Source organism: Blennius ocellaris (assembly GCF_963422515.1).
Source record: "Blennius ocellaris genome assembly, chromosome: 22".
Lineage (NCBI taxonomy): Eukaryota > Metazoa > Chordata > Actinopteri > Blenniiformes > Blenniidae > Blennius > Blennius ocellaris.
Window position 1 is genome coordinate 1,389,534 of NC_137671.1, and position 15,000 is coordinate 1,404,533.

Here is a 15,000-nt window from a genome sequence, read left to right on the forward strand (position 1 = left end):
AGAAGGACGACCACCCTGAGGGACAGACAAGGTCGAAGGTCACGTGCCGCCACCGCCGCCGTTTCCCTTCGCCTTCGGGCCGCACCTTTGTTCCTGACGTAGAACGGATGGTCGAGCCGGCAGCGGGCGCTCAGGGGGGCGTGGCCAAACGCCCCGGGGTCGAAGGTCAACTGGAGGGCGGCCTGGCCGGAGAGCGAGACGTCGGCGCGCTCCAGCAGCGTCAGGCCCTCGGAGCCGTAGCCCTGCGGACAGGGAGGCGGTCACTGGCGTTGCCGAGTGGGGAAAATGTCTCGCCTCGCCTGGAAAACGCTTCGCCTCGCCTGGAAAACGATTCGCCTCGCCGTGCCTGGAAAACGCCTCGCCTCGCGTTGAAAACGCCTCGCCTCGCCGTGCGTGGAAAACGCCTCGCCTGGAAAATGCCTCGCCTTCGGTGCAAAATGTCTCGCCTCGCCTGGAAAATGTCTCGCCTTGCGTGCAAAATGTCTCGCCTCGCCTGGAAAACGCTTCGCCTCGCCTGGAAAAAGATTCGCCTCGCCTGGAAAATGATTCGCCTTGCTGTGCCTGGAAAATGTCTCGCCTCGCGTGGAAAACGCCTCGCCTCGCCTGGAAAACGCCTCGCCTCGCCTGGAAAACGCCTCGCCTCGCGTGGAAAACGCCTCGCCTCGCCTGGAAAACGCCTCGCCTGGAAAATGCCTCACCTTCGGTGCAAAATGTCTCGCCTCGCCTGGAAAATGTCTCGCCTTGCCTGGAAAACAATTCGCCTCGCCGTGCCTGGAAAATGTCTCGCCTCGCGTGGAAAACGCCTCGCCTCACCTGGAAAATGCCTCGCCTCGCCTGGAAAACGCCTCGCCTCGCCTGGAAAACACCTCGCCTCGCGTTGAAAATGCCTCGCCTCGCTGTGCGTGGAAAACGCCTCGCCTCGCCTGGAAAATGCCTCGCCTTCGGTGCAAAATGTCTCGCCTCGCCTGGAAATCGCTTCGCGTTCGTTCCCGCCGCACCTCCAGACGCCCGGGCCGCCCTTCGTCACCAGAGTCTTCCTCCAGGACTTCCACGTGCCGCCACTGGGCGGTCGAGTCGCCGTGGAAACGCAGGCGGGTCCCTGGAACGAAACGGGGCTCGTTTCAGTTTAAAGTCATTTTTTTGTTTTGTTTTTGTTTGCTTGTTTACACACCTTTGAGGAAGCAGTGCCACACGGCGGGGGGGCAGGAGAAGCTCCAGCCCGCGTCCTCCTCGTCAGACGGCGAGGACCTGAGCGCCGCCGCCGCCGGGCCGCAGCCGCCGCTCCTCTGCGGAAACAGCGAGGCGTCAAGGCCGGAGAGAAACAAGTGAGAGGAGGAGCAACGAGGAGAATATGGAGCTTTACCCTGCTGCACCGACGAGGAAGAGGAGGAGGAGGAGGAGGAGGAGGAGGAGGAGGAGGAAGAGGAGGAGGAGGAGGCCGAGCGTAGGAATGTAGATCTCGACTGGCGCTCTGGACGCAGAAGGAAGAGGAGCTGGAAAAGAAAAAATAAACAACCAAAAAAAAGAAGTAATCCCGTGAGGATAAACGTTTCTTCAGTTATTTTCCAGCTTTTCATCCCTGAAGAAGCACAAGATGTTAGAAGGAAGAGCTGAACCGTCGACACGAGCTGCACTATGGGGGGAAATAATAGTAAAAAACAAAACTAAAAACGAGAGAGAGAGCTTCCTTCACATATTCCAATTTCCTCACCCAGTCGATCGTATCCAGAAATATAGATGTTTTAGTTAAATACAGTTAAAAGTAAATAAATAATCTCCACAATCTCAAGGTAAAGCCGATTTTAACGGTGCAAAATGTCAAAACGTTTCCCTTCAGTACGGTCTCACCCTGACGACTCCGAGGGAATTACTATTTATTCACTCTTTAACATCACCGACGTCTCGCTGTCGTATTATACTTTTTTTAAATCAACATTTTCCTTTAAAATTTCACCATTTTCTTCCTCTGGAGGCCAGTTTTGTCCTGCAGGCTTGATCTTTGACGCCGTGGAGCATTTTGAACTTTTATGAACCGTTTCCGTCAAAACACACACACACACACACACACACACACACACACACACACACACTACCTGCCGCGAGGCGCCGCCTGCAGCAGCGGACTCTGCGGCCCGGTGGCGATGTGCGCCAGCTGGGTCAGCCAGCGGGTGTCGGGAGGCGGCGGACTCTGGCGGGACACGCCCACCTCCGCCTGGCGGGACACGCCCACTTCCGCCTGGCGTTCCTGGTGAGACACGCCCACCTCCACCTGGTAGACGACCATCGACTCGGCTTCCTCCTGCACCTCCTGGAGGTCCGGCAGGTCGTCTGGGAGGAGGAGGAGGAGGAAGAGGAGGAGGAAGAGGAAGAGGAAGAGGAGGAGGAGGTGGAGGAAGAGGTGGAGGATGAGGAGGAGGAGGAAGAGGAGGAGGAAGAGGAAGAGGAAGAGGAAGAGGAAGAGGAAGAGGATGAGGATGAGGGGGTGGATGAGAAGGAGGAAGAGGAAGACGAGGAGGAAGAGGAGGAGGGGGAGGAGGTGGAGGAAGAGGAGGAGGATGAGGAAGAAGAGGAGGAGGTGGAGGAAGAGGAGGAGGATGAAGTGGAGGAGGAGGGGGAGGATGAGGCAGAAGATGAGGAGGAGTTGGAGGAGGAGGAAGAGAAGGAGGAGGAAGTGGAGGAGGAGTTGGAGGAAGAGGAGGAGGAAGTGGAGGAGGAGGAAGAGGAGGAGGAGTTGGAGGAGGAGGAAGTGGAGGAGGAGGAGGAGGATGAGGCGGAAGACGAGGAGGAGGAAGAGGAGGAGGAAGTGGAGGAGGAGGAGGAGGAGGAAGAGGAGGAGGAGGATGAGGCGGAAGACGAGGAGGAGGAAGAGGAGGAGGTGGTGGAGGAGGGGTTGGAGGAGGAAGAGGAGGAAGAGGAGTCAGTCCTTCCTCCCGTTGGTTATTAGTGTGTGTGTGTGTGTGTGTGTGTGTGTGTGTGTGTGTGTGTGTGTGTGTGTGTGTGTGTGTGTGTGTGTGTGTGTGTGTGTGTGTGTGTGTGTGTGTGTGTGTGTGTGTGTGTCCTACACACCGTACTCCATGTAGGAGTCGCTGGTGGGCACGGCGGGGGAGGAGGGGAAGTGCTGGTCGCAGCGGAGCGGGTCATGTGACCGGCGTCCGTCTGCGTCCGTCATCACTTCTGGAAGGCGAGAGGAGAATTTGTTATCGTTATTCTTCCGTCTTGCGCTCCTCCTCCTCCGATCTTTAACCCATTTCAAGCGTTGGAAAGTCAAAACGTGCAGCTTGTTCACGACATTCCTGCTTTGCTCGGTGCTTTTTTTTTTTTTTTTTTTTATCTTTAACCGTTTAAGAATCAATTGCAAAAAAACAACCAAACTGCGGATCAAGCAGAGAGCATCTGTTGCCATGGAGACGCTTCACAGTTCACAGTTGCATTTTCTTCTGGAAATACAAACTTCTAGTTCTCCTGGTTTCTTTTAATGTGAAAGAATATACAACTATCTTACTCTTGTATTTTGTTTAGAAACGTTATTTATTTATTTGATCTGGACGACACATTAGTGAACAATTATATTGTAAATGTGCCAGTTTATAGCAAAACTACTCATTTACATCTGGAGAGCCGAGGCAGGTCAAGCAGGACGATTTAAAATCTCTAATTCATTTTCAATAATTAAAACCAGGATTGTAATTCAATTGTTCCGGAAGTTAATAATTCAAAGGGAACAGTTTCACTCAAGAAGGTAAAATTGTGTTGTGTAACTTTTTGTGTCTATATCGTCACAAAAAAAAAAAAAATTCAGAATTCCAGATTTTCCTCAATGTGCTTGATTTTAATCATAACACATCCTCTTTTTTAGATTTACAGTTCGGTTTAATTGTCATGACGTATGTGTACGTAATAGAGAATTATGAATAAACACGATTTAAACAGAATGTACGATTGTTTGGCCTAAAAACAAAACTTAAGTGATTATTTAAAGCATTATTGTTGTAGTTTGATTGAATACAGATTTTTTTAAATGTTCATATTAAAGGAATATGTTGCAATAATTACACCAGGTTTATGACTAATTCACGTAGGAAGCTTCTGGAATGAACTATTTCTGCATTGTTTAGGTGTGGCCATCACAGTTTCGACATGAATTCAGTTCCACGGGCTGGAGGAGTGGTGTATATATATTTAAGTATACATATATATATATATTTTTTTTAATTCTGTCCATCTTGAAGTTCCCTACTTGTTCGTGTGCGATGACAGTTTACCTGCGTGTTCAGGCTCAGACTCGTGGACACTTTTCGGGTTGTTTGGAGTCGCCACTTCCCACACCATGACGTCGCTCTGAAACACACACACACACACACACACACACACACACACACACACACACACACACACACACACACACACACACACACACACACACACACACACACACACACTTTACCATTTTTGTTTCTCTAAATAATTCAAAACGCGTGAACTGGAGTCGCTAACCTATGCATCTGCTCGTGTTGCGTCACGCAGAAACTCAACCCAGCAGTCAGCTGTAAATGTATAGAGGCCATAAATGGTCGGGGTGACGCGCGGGAGGGGGTGACGTCACATCACAACAACAACAACAACAACAACAACAACAAGCTGAGTTTCCACTTCTCCCCCCCTTTTTTAAACGTCTGTTGCCAAAAGTGTTAAGAATCGCTGTAAAAATAAATAAAACGACACGTTTCACTCAGATCTGGTTCATTATTATCTCGTCACGTGACCCCGAGTCTTGTTTATAAACTTTATTTTTTACTTGCGTCCCGCGCGCATGCGCACTGAGAGCCCATTCATTCAGCACGGAGCAGGGTAAAATACCGTGGAAGTGAGTGAGATCGAAACGAGAGAATAATAATAATAATAATAATAATAATAAACACACAAAATCGACCACAAATAACGAGACGAGTCGCCCCGCGACGTCACCGACAGTTTTGTGCGACAAAAGTGTCGTTTACGTTGTCAAAAATCACCGATAAAAATCGTGTTTTGACGACGGAAGCGTCGCGTGAAGAGGGCCGCCCGGATCGAAACGACGTGTTTTGGGGGGTGGAAACAGCCGAGCCGCGCTCGTTGCGCAAAACAACAATGAAGCTTTTGGGCAACAAGCTGTCCAGACGGTGAATAAACCCGCGCGAGACGCACACTGACAGCTCGCGCCCGTCGCCCCCGCGGCGGAGACGGAGTAAGAGCGACGCGTCGGCGGCGTCCCCGCTCAAATCCGACGCTTTTAAACGCTCGAGCGAATTCAATGAACTTTTTCTCCGCAACTCACCAAAACACTCGCCTTGTACGGAAAACGGGGAGGGCGGGGTGTAACGCGTCGTCGCGGGCCGTGCGATTGGCCGGACGTGACGTCGGTCAGACGCGATCTCGTCGTCTCATTGGTCGAGCTTGGCGAGAGAGCCCGCCCCCCTCCTCTCGTTATCACGAGTGACGTCACAACAACAACAACTGGGTAGGTTGACGTGAAGGAGGATTTCTGACGCTTCAGTACTTTTTTTAATGGGTAGTAATCAAAAGTTACTCAATGCTGCACTAAAGCGCTGATGCAGAAAATGTAATACTTAAAAAAAAACAACTCACGACATAAATTTCTGGTGAATTGTCTTTACAACAGGTTAGTTCCTACTTTACTTCTATAGACTATAAAGTGTTTGGTTTTTTGGATACTCACAACATAAAGTACAACTGTCTGCCCTGGATGGAGGACAAATAAGGAGCTTTGCCTTGGAAACAAGAAAAAGGCAATATTGGAAGGAGGCTGCTGCTTGGATCAGGAGGCCATGGATCTTGCCCCCCCCCCCCCCCCCCCCTCGTCACCAGACAGAGCCAGACGAGAAAGGTAAAGGAATCACCGCAGACAATAAAAGTGCATGACCAAAAGAAAGTGAGCCTGTTTGAGTGATTTAAGGAACCTGGACTGTGTGGATGCATTGGCTTTGGAACTGCGTGTCTCGGATGTTGATGGGAAGGACGATGAATGGAAACGGAAAGTCAATTGGACAATGGAACAATGGAGGAGAATAATCATCACCTGTGAATGAATGCTATTGTTCTGCTGCTGACGTCACATGTTGACATCATTTCCACGTGGAAATGGAGGAAAATGCCGATGTTGAAAAAGTTACGTCTGAGGAGGCAACTGCAAAAAGTGACGTTGAAAAAAGAACGAAAATTAACTCAAAAGGTTTTGGAGCGTATGTGCCCGTATCCCTCCGCCTTTGCGCACTAGTTACATGGGACACGCCTTAGACTCTCGTGAACGCGCATTTCAAAGCGGGAGAGGTATGTGTAAATATGAATTAATTCTTCATTAAGGTAAAATTGATTTTTTTTTAAGGTTTTCATGACGCGAGTAGAGGAGATTACCGTGTTACGGCAGGAGATTGACGCATCACGGCTCCACCTTTCATTACGCTAAATGTGACGTATTTGGCCCCGCCCCCTCAGACGCCTGTATAAATAACAGCTGAGCCGTTAGAGTTCATTCCCGCCAGGAGAAAATCTCCCGAAATGGTGAGTAAGAATTAAAATTTTTAATTTTACACGCCACGTTTTTGTTTTTTTAAAACTGTAATCTGTCAGTGAACGTTTCAAATTTGCGTTGCTCACCACAGATGTCGACAAAGTCTTTGCACAATGTTGAGTCACAATTAGATTGAGGAGTCCTGTTTTAATTACAGACGAGGTCCGGGTGGGAGAGTTTGGAAAACTCTTAACACCCGGATCAGTTAATGCGAGGAAAAGAAGACGCTGCGAACAACTACGCACGTGGTCATTTCACCATTGGGAAGGAGCTCGTCCACGTGGTCCTTGACAGGAGTAGAGATTACCGTTTACGGAGGAGTTGAACGCATCACAGCTCCAGTATCGATACAGTAAATGTGACGTCACAGGTTCACGAGCCCCCAGACCCCGATATAAACAACGGCCGAGACGTTAGATATTCAGTCCCGCCGGGAGAAACCTGGAGAATGGTGAGTGGGAGACATTTTAAATATGCCGCTTTTTTTTGTATTTTTTCAGCTGTACTGTCAGTGAACTTTACGGCGCGGGCTTTAATAAACCTCGCAGACTTTTTTCACTGAAACGAAGCCGATGTCTGACCTCTGGCCCTCTTCTTCCCGCAGAAGGAAATCATCTCAATTAGCGTTGGGCAGGCCGGAGACCAGACCTAGAGCACGGTGTCCAGCCCGGCGGTCAGGTGACCAGTGGCGTAGACCTGGACACCGAAGAGTCCCCCCCCCCCCCCCAGAGCCGACAAACCCTCACGCCCCGACAAACCTGGACCACAAGTTCGACCTGATATACGCCAAGAGGGCCTTCGTCCACTGGTACACCGGGGAGGGAGAGTTCTCCGAGGCCAGGGAGGACGTGGCGGCTCTGGACATCACGAAGAGGTTGGAACCAACAGCACGGGAGAAGAGGGGGAGGAATAATTATCCAGTTTTAATCTATGTTCATTTTTCAATATGTTAACCATTTCTTTGTTCTGTCTTGTTGTGAGTTACATCCTGTTTTTAATGTTCCGTTAATTCATATTAAAAAGTCTTAAAATAATCCTGTCTTGTTTCTTCAGAGGGCAAAAAGTTCAAGGTGTTTTATTGTCATATCACCAGCAAAAGCCAGGTTTCACAGTGAATGAAATTCTTATTTTACAGTCTACCCTGCAGCCTACATACATAAATAATTAAGTATATACACAAAAAATAGAATTAAAATAACAGCAGTGCAAAAATATTAGTAAGAAAGTTGAGATGTGCAAAATGTAAACATGTCAGAAGTCTGATGGCAACGGGGAAGAAATAGTTTTGAGTCCATTCATTTTGCATTTCAAGCTTCTGTTGATATGGTTAAGTAACATTTGCACACATAACTATTATTCCCGGAACTGAATGTCTGACTGCAGCATGATTACTAACCAATTACATTTTTATCAGAAATAGACCATTGTCCTTCTTTGTTCAATTCTTTATTTCATTTAAAAAAGAAAGTATCAAAACTTCTAATTCAACACATTTTGAACAAAAGGGAGCAGAAGAGAATATTGCCCTTATTATATCTGCTCCTTTCAATACAGTCACACAATGTTCGACATTCTAAATATTTACAGATCTACAGATATTTTAAAGAATTCTATGCACAGTATTTACAATATACACGCAAAAGAAATTAGTGTGGAGTGACGGGGGTTTTTATGCATTATGTAACTAGATTAAGGATTTGTAGTTGTCGCGATTCATAGGGAATTATGTTGTGAAATTTACAAGTGAGGCGCAATAAAGATGTAACATGCTTTTATCTTTCTATTCTATTATGTCACTTTTCTATTCTGTTCTCTTCCATATGAAGTTTGAGTAATACAGTAAGTCACCACTAGATGGCGGCAAACCATCAAGATCCAAACGATAGCGTCGTACTAACCGGAAGTGATTATTACATAACAAATATATTGCCTTTAGAAGTACTGATTAAATACGACGAAGGTATTAAAACTAATTAAATGTTATATTACTCATCACTTTAGACGTATTAATGCAAAAAATACCCACTTTCAAGGTTTAAAGTATCAAATTTACGCGGACAAAACCAAAGCGATGTTTTACTTTGAAAGGCCCCGAAAGTGCTTTCGTCGTTTCCAAGTGGAAGGAAACTTACTTGTGAGTTTGACGAACTTTCAGACCGTAAAACGCCGCATTTCCTCGACCCGGGCGTCCTAAAAACACCTCAATTCCTCGCTTTTAACTCGGGTTTTTACCACCGTAGTCGAGCCTCGATGCCGGAACCGTCGCCTCAAGCCGCCGCTTCCGCCGCCGTCCGAGTTCATTGGTGAGTTAAAGACTAAAACTCAAAGTTTTATTGAAGCGACGCCTCCAGTAAAATACTTTATTATCATGCGGGGCTTCAGGACCGTTACTTTACAGCCTAATCCGGCTTGTACGTGTTTATGTGAATGTTTTCAATGTTATATTTCAGAGTTAAATGTGGGTTTTGTTTGTTTGTTTGTTTTTTAAAATATAAAAGTAGGCTGTTTCTGCTTCCTGCTTTTCAAAGCTTCCTCTGCACACAGAAGCAGAAGGGAAACTCCAGACTTTGAATCCTGTGACTTCAGATCAAGCTCCGATTCTTAAAATAAAGAGAAGTTATTGATTTATAGTCTTTTCTTTTTTTTCTTTTCACATACAACACATCTAAATCAGGAAGTGTCCAGTTGATGTCTGGTTGGTAAATGCATGATTTACCTTCAAAAACAAACGATAAAATAAAAAAAAATATATGTATAGTCTAAGCTGTTGAAATAATCAATCTGGAATTGTTATACCTGGGAAAGGTCATCAGTCCATCACAGAGAAAATAAAGGCACAGAAAATGATTCAGGCCAATTTAAAGCCATCGGCTGCATGTTTTTAAACTATGGGAGGAAACAAACCTTTAAATTTAAACTGTAAAGTTTTTAATTTGTTCAGTACACTTGATGAAAATGTCCATATTTTCACTTTTTCCACCGAAAATGACTAAAATCTCAACGTGAAGTCAATTTTAATGAAACCTTCTGGAGGAAAATACAGCGTGGCTTTGAGACAAATATCGTTCGTTGCAGCATTAGCATCATATCAGTTATGTTTTATTTTTATTGTTTAAAAAAAAAAACATTTTTACAATAATCTTGCAGCCAGTTAAGTATGTTTCTAATTATACTTTTCTACGTTTTTTATCAGTATTTGTAGTTTCAACCAATTTTTGAAAATGTTTTTTCCCCCCTGAAGTGAAGAATCTACAGAAGCATATTGCATTCACGTGAAAAAATACAAATGCACTCAGTTTTTCTGAATTTACGAGATAATTATCTCATAATTCTGAGAAAAAAATAATTTAAAAAAATGTGGCTCTTTTTCTGAGTTTATGAAATAATGGTTTTCTGAAAGAATAAAACATTGGCTCTGTTCTTCTGAATTTATGAGATAATTATCTCATAAATTCAGAATTTTTTTTATGTTTTTTAATTTTTTTAGAAAACTGTTAACACAATAATTTAGAAAAATGGAGTGGATTTTTTTAAATAAATTTTTTCCTCATAATTCTGAGATAATTATCTCATAAATTTAAAAAAAACAGATTTTTTTTAAATTAAGAAAACCATTAACTCATGAATTCAGAAAAACTGTGGAATTTTTTTAATACAATTTACTCTTATAATTCTGAGATAATTATCTCATAAATTCAGAAAAAAAGAACCGATTTTTAAAATTTTGTTCAGAAAACCATTAACTTATGAATTCAGTAAAACAGTGGAATTTTTTTAAAATTAATTGTTTCTCATAATTATGAGATAATTATCTCATTAACTCAGAAAAACAGATTCAATTAAAAAAATTTCACGTGAATCCAACACAGTTCCATAAGAATCTACTTCTGTCACCTGTGCACGCCCCCCTCCCGCGTCGTTTCCGGTCCCGCCGCGGTCTCATTTACGCGGCGCGCGTGTCCGTCTGTGCAAGCTAGGCGATGGACGGGCGGCAGATGCAGGTGAGCGACGAAGAGCCGGAAGTCGTGCGAGAAGAGAGCCGGAGGAGGAGGAGGAAGAAGGCCATCACCTCGCCGTCCCGCACCTCCATGGATCAGATCACGGTGGAGTTCGTCCTGCCCACCGCCACGCGGGGGGGCGACGCCCCCGACACCCTGCTGCTGGAGGTGGCGGGAAACTGGACCGTGGAACAGGTCGGTGGGGGCTTTCTGCCGCGTCTTTGATCTTTTATCTTTGATCTTCTTTCTTTTTTGGGGGTGAAATGACGCGTTTGTTCCGCAGGTGAAAGCTCAGGTGTGGCTGAAGGCGGTGACGTTGAACCTCTGTCCGGACTTCTACCAGAGGTTCTCTCCAGACCACTGCATGCTGCTGTACCAGAAGAAAGGAACCGTGTGCGAGATCTACGACAAGCACCAGGTCTTCCAGACGCTGGACTGCATTCGCTACTGGAAAGGTACTGCCGTTTTTTCTTTTCGACGGCGCCGGTTTTAAAACGTCTCTGTTTCTCGCCAAAGCCCTGAAGAAGGACGTGGGTCGGATCCAGCTGGTGCCCCGCCCACAGCCGTCGGACGAGTCGGCGCACTACCAGCGCCACCTCAACTACCTGATCGGCTACGACGTGACGGACGTCAGCAACGTCCACGACGACGAACTGGAGTTCACGCGCAGGAAGCTGCTGACGCCGCGCCGCATCGAGCTGCTGGACCGGGACCCCAAGCTGTACTCCATGGACCCCTGGGTGACCCGCAAGCCGGTGCCGGAGCGCCTGCTGGCCAAGGTGACGGCGTCATGGAGGACGGCCGGTGGCGCTTCTCCACTAGCTGCTGACTCAACTCCTGTTGGTACCTGGTACCTTTGTGCTACCTGGTATTAGGGCTTTTGTGGTACCTAGTGCCAGGTACGTTTGTGGTAACTTGTACCAGGTACTTTTTGGGTACCTGGTATTAGGGCATTTGAGGTACTTGGTACTTTTGTGGTACCTGGTATTAGGGCTTTTGTGGTACCTAGTACCAGGTACTTCCGTTGTACCTGGTACTTTGTGGTACTTGTTATCTAGTACCTTTGTGGTACCTGGTACCTTTGTGCTATCTGGTATTAGGGCTTTTGTGGTGCCTAGTGCCAGGTACGTTTGTGGTAACTTGTACCAGGTACTTTTGGGGTACCTGGTATTAGGGCATTTGAGGTACTTGGTACTTTTGTGGTACCTGGTATTAGGGCTTTTGTGGTACCTAGTACCAGGTACTTCCATTGTACCTGGTACTTTGTGGTACTTGTTATCTAGTACCTTTGTGGTACCTGGTACCTTTGTGCTATCTGGTATTAGGGCTTTTGTGGTGCCTAGTGCCAGGTACGTTTGTGGTAACTTGTACCAGGTACTTTTGGGGTACCTGGTATTAGGGCATTTTAGGTACTTGGTACTTTTGTGGTACCTGGTATTAGGGCTTTTGTGTTACCTAGTACCAGGTACTTCCGTTGTACCTGGTACTTTGTGGTTCTTGTTATCTAGTACCTTTGTGGTACCTGGTACCTTCGTGCTATCTGGTATTGGGGCTTTTGTGGTGCCTAGTGCCAGGTATGTTTGTGGTAACTTGTACCAGGTACTTTTGGGGTACCTGGTATTAGGGCATTTGAGGTACTTGGTACTTTTGTGGTACCTGGTATTAGGGCTTTTGTGGTACCTAGTACCAGGTACTTCCATTGTACCTGGTACTTTGTGGTACTTGTTATCTAGTACCTTTGTGGTACCTGGTACTTTTGTGGTACCTAGTACCAGGGCTCAGTGGGGGGGGATTAGTTACCCAATGTAGTTACGCCGCGGTCGTACTGTATTGTAAGGAGAGTGGAACCAGGTGAGGAGGGACTCGTGGAAAAGCACCATCATTGTACCGACCAGTCGCCACAAGCAGCGGAGAGAGTGAGCGTGAAGAGAAATGTACTACGTTTCTGGTTCTTTCAGGTCAGTAATGGTCACGTCCTGCTTGTGGTCCACGTCGGCACCGCCAGCCAGACCATCAAGGTCCCCGTCGACGACACGCCGTCCCAGGTACAGCTCACCTGGCCTTTCAACTCTTCCTCTCGCTGGTCCAGGAACCTTGTGTTCAAAGCTTATTTTCTAATACTGGATCAAAGGAGCTAGCTGCATTCAGAATCTGCTGTGTCTGTGTGAGCTGGACTGGCTCCGCCCACACACACACACGCCCATCTATGGGAAGAGGCGGAAGTACTTCCAACGATTATTTCTGTTGGAAAACCTTTAGTGAGGGTTGTTTTTGTATAATATGAGCCTTTTTGTACATTTTTCTCACTGGTTTCCTCTTTTCTTTATTTTGTTTTAAGGTGTTGTCGAGTTTTTTCGCCAAGATGGCCAATAAGAGAGTTTTGCTGGGAATCGGCGAGGACCAGTGCGAGGCCGACTTTGTGCTGCGCGTGTGTGGCAGGTACACACACACACACACACACACACACACACACACACGGGGGGGAAAAAGAAAGCATATTTAAAAAATAAAAGAAGGAACGTTAAAAAATACGAAAAAAAAAAAATGTAGAAAAAGAAAGAAAAAATGTGGAGGGAAAAAAAGAAGGGAAAGGAAAGGAAAAAAATACAGAAAAAAGAAAAATGTAGAAAAAGAAAGAAAAAATGTGGAGGGAAAAAAAGAAGGGAAAGGAAAGGAAAAAAATACAGAAAAAAGAAAAAATTTAGAAAAAGAAAGAAAAAATGTGGAAAAAAAATACAGAAAAAGAACAAAGATGTTTTACACTCACGAAAAGAAGGAAAATTAATTTGAAAAAGAAAAGACGTAAAGTAAAAAAAAAAAAAACACAACGAAAAAAATGTGAAAAAGAATAAAAAAGACAGAAATGTAAAAATAAAAAGAAGGGAATAGGAAAGAGAAAAAGAAAAAAGATCTGGTTTACACAAAACCACGAAAAAAATAGAAAATACATTTTAAAAAGTAAAGTAATAAAATGCAACAAAAAAGAAGGGGAAAGGAAAAAAATACAGAAAAAAAGAACAAATTTAGAAAAAAAAACTGAAGAAAACATGAAAAAGAATAAAAAAGACAGAAATGTAAAAATAAAAAGAAGGGAATAAGAAAGGGAAAAAGAAAAAAGATTTGATTTACACAAAACCATGGAAAAAATAGAAACAGGAAAAAAAGAACAGAGATCTGGTTTACACACACACACACACATGAAAAAAGAAAATACATTTTAAAAACCAAATTGAAAAAGGGAAAAAAGAGAGAATAATAATGTGAAGGGAGGGAAGAGGAAGTAAAAGGGTTGTGCTGTGCGGCGCAGGGAGGAGTACCTGTACGGAGACAAACCTCTGCAGGACTTCAACTGGATCCGTCAGTGCCTGAAGAACGGGGACGAGATCCACCTGGTCCTGGAGGCGCCTCCCGATCCAGACCTGGACCAGGTCCAGAAGGAGGACTGGGCCCAAGTGGACGACTGCACCGGAGTGGCAGGTCTCCCCCCCCCCCCCCCCCCCCCGGGACGCCGGCGGACATGTTGTTGTGTGTTTGAGGACGTCCTACCTGAAGCCTCCGGTCCTCCACAGGGACGCACGAGCAGCTGACCATCGAGGAGAAGGACCACGAGCGCGTCTTCACCGTGTCCATGTGGGACTGCAACCGCAGGTTCCGGGTCAAGGTGCTGGGCCTGGACGTGCCGTCCCTCCCCAGGGCGCCGGAGCTGGTCGTCTACGTCGAGGCCAGCATCTTCCACGGCCAGCAGCTCCTGGCTCAGGTGAGTCCCGTCTTCTGTCCCCGGTCCCACGGCGTCCTTCTGGTCGGTATCTATCTAGATCTGTATTTTATAGATCTACCTATATGGGTCTACCTTTCTATGTCTATATATCTAGAAAGGTAGCTCTGTCTTTATAGATATAAGTCTACCTATCGAGATCCATGGTTCTAGCTCTAGATGCATTTAATAGACCTACCTATCGAGATCCATGGTTCTAGCTCTAGATACATTTAATAGACCTACCTATCTAGATCTATATTTACACATCAACATATCTCCGCACTTTCTGTATATTTTGTGTATTTTGCCGTGTCTGAAATTGATTCTGAAGTCCTTCGTTGTACAAAAGTATGTGGCTCGTGTTCCGCCAGGAGAGGACGACCTCCAAGACGTTCAACGAGGAAGTCCTGTGGAACTGCTGGTTGGAGTTCCACATCAAGATCAGGGACCTGCCCAAAGGAGCCCGCCTCAACCTGCAGGTCGCCGCCTCCCCTCTTTGCCTTGTAATCACATTCCTTCTGCCTGTGTCACGCTTTGATGTTTGACCTGCTTGGTGTGACACATCAAAGGCGACGCCTTGACAAACCCTTGATCTCGTTCCGCCGCCTCACCAGGTGATCTGCGGGAAGCAGCCGCAGACGCCAAACCCCAAGGCGTCGTCGGCGTCGTACCAGGAC

General features: G+C 46.0%; 2 protein-coding genes across 6 annotated transcripts in view; one reads left to right on the forward strand and one right to left on the reverse strand.

Annotated features, from left to right (window-relative positions):
* Positions 1–5,335, reverse strand: part of LOC308146753 (HMG box-containing protein 1-like) — an 11,019-nt gene extending 5,684 nt beyond the window's left edge. The window contains exons 1-10 of one of the 3 annotated variants that reach the window (XM_080518667.1): positions 5,315–5,335; positions 4,495–4,544; positions 4,263–4,338; positions 3,067–3,174; positions 2,094–2,328; positions 1,364–1,493; positions 1,172–1,286; positions 999–1,099; positions 86–242; positions 1–15 (exon numbers count right to left, since the gene is read on the reverse strand). The exon at positions 1–15 is cut by the window's left edge and continues 130 nt beyond it. In XM_080518667.1, the coding sequence (XP_080374793.1) occupies positions 1–15; positions 86–242; positions 999–1,099; positions 1,172–1,286; positions 1,364–1,493; positions 2,094–2,328; positions 3,067–3,174; positions 4,263–4,329 (928 nt within the window). In that variant the 5' untranslated portion in view covers positions 4,330–4,338; positions 4,495–4,544; positions 5,315–5,335. The other 2 variants (XM_080518668.1, XM_080518666.1) reach the window with 2 other exon arrangements.
* Positions 5,336–8,718: 3,383 nt separating this feature from the next.
* The window catches only part of pik3cg (phosphatidylinositol-4,5-bisphosphate 3-kinase, catalytic subunit gamma), a 19,661-nt gene continuing 13,379 nt past the window's right edge, over positions 8,719–15,000 (forward strand). For 2 of the 3 annotated variants that reach the window (XR_013937108.1, XM_080518185.1), the window contains exons 1-10: positions 8,719–8,871; positions 10,542–10,761; positions 10,850–11,021; positions 11,083–11,345; positions 12,525–12,611; positions 12,905–13,005; positions 13,874–14,043; positions 14,136–14,323; positions 14,695–14,802; positions 14,938–15,000. The exon at positions 14,938–15,000 is cut by the window's right edge and continues 28 nt beyond it. Coding sequence is in view for 2 of the 3 variants with exons in the window: in XM_080518185.1 (XP_080374311.1) it covers positions 10,549–10,761; positions 10,850–11,021; positions 11,083–11,345; positions 12,525–12,611; positions 12,905–13,005; positions 13,874–14,043; positions 14,136–14,323; positions 14,695–14,802; positions 14,938–15,000 (1,365 nt within the window). In the remaining variant the exon portion in view is untranslated. The remainder of the gene's footprint in view (positions 8,872–10,541; positions 10,762–10,849; positions 11,022–11,082; positions 11,346–12,524; positions 12,612–12,904; positions 13,006–13,873; positions 14,044–14,135; positions 14,324–14,694; positions 14,803–14,937) is intronic. The other variant, XM_080518186.1, reaches the window with a different exon arrangement.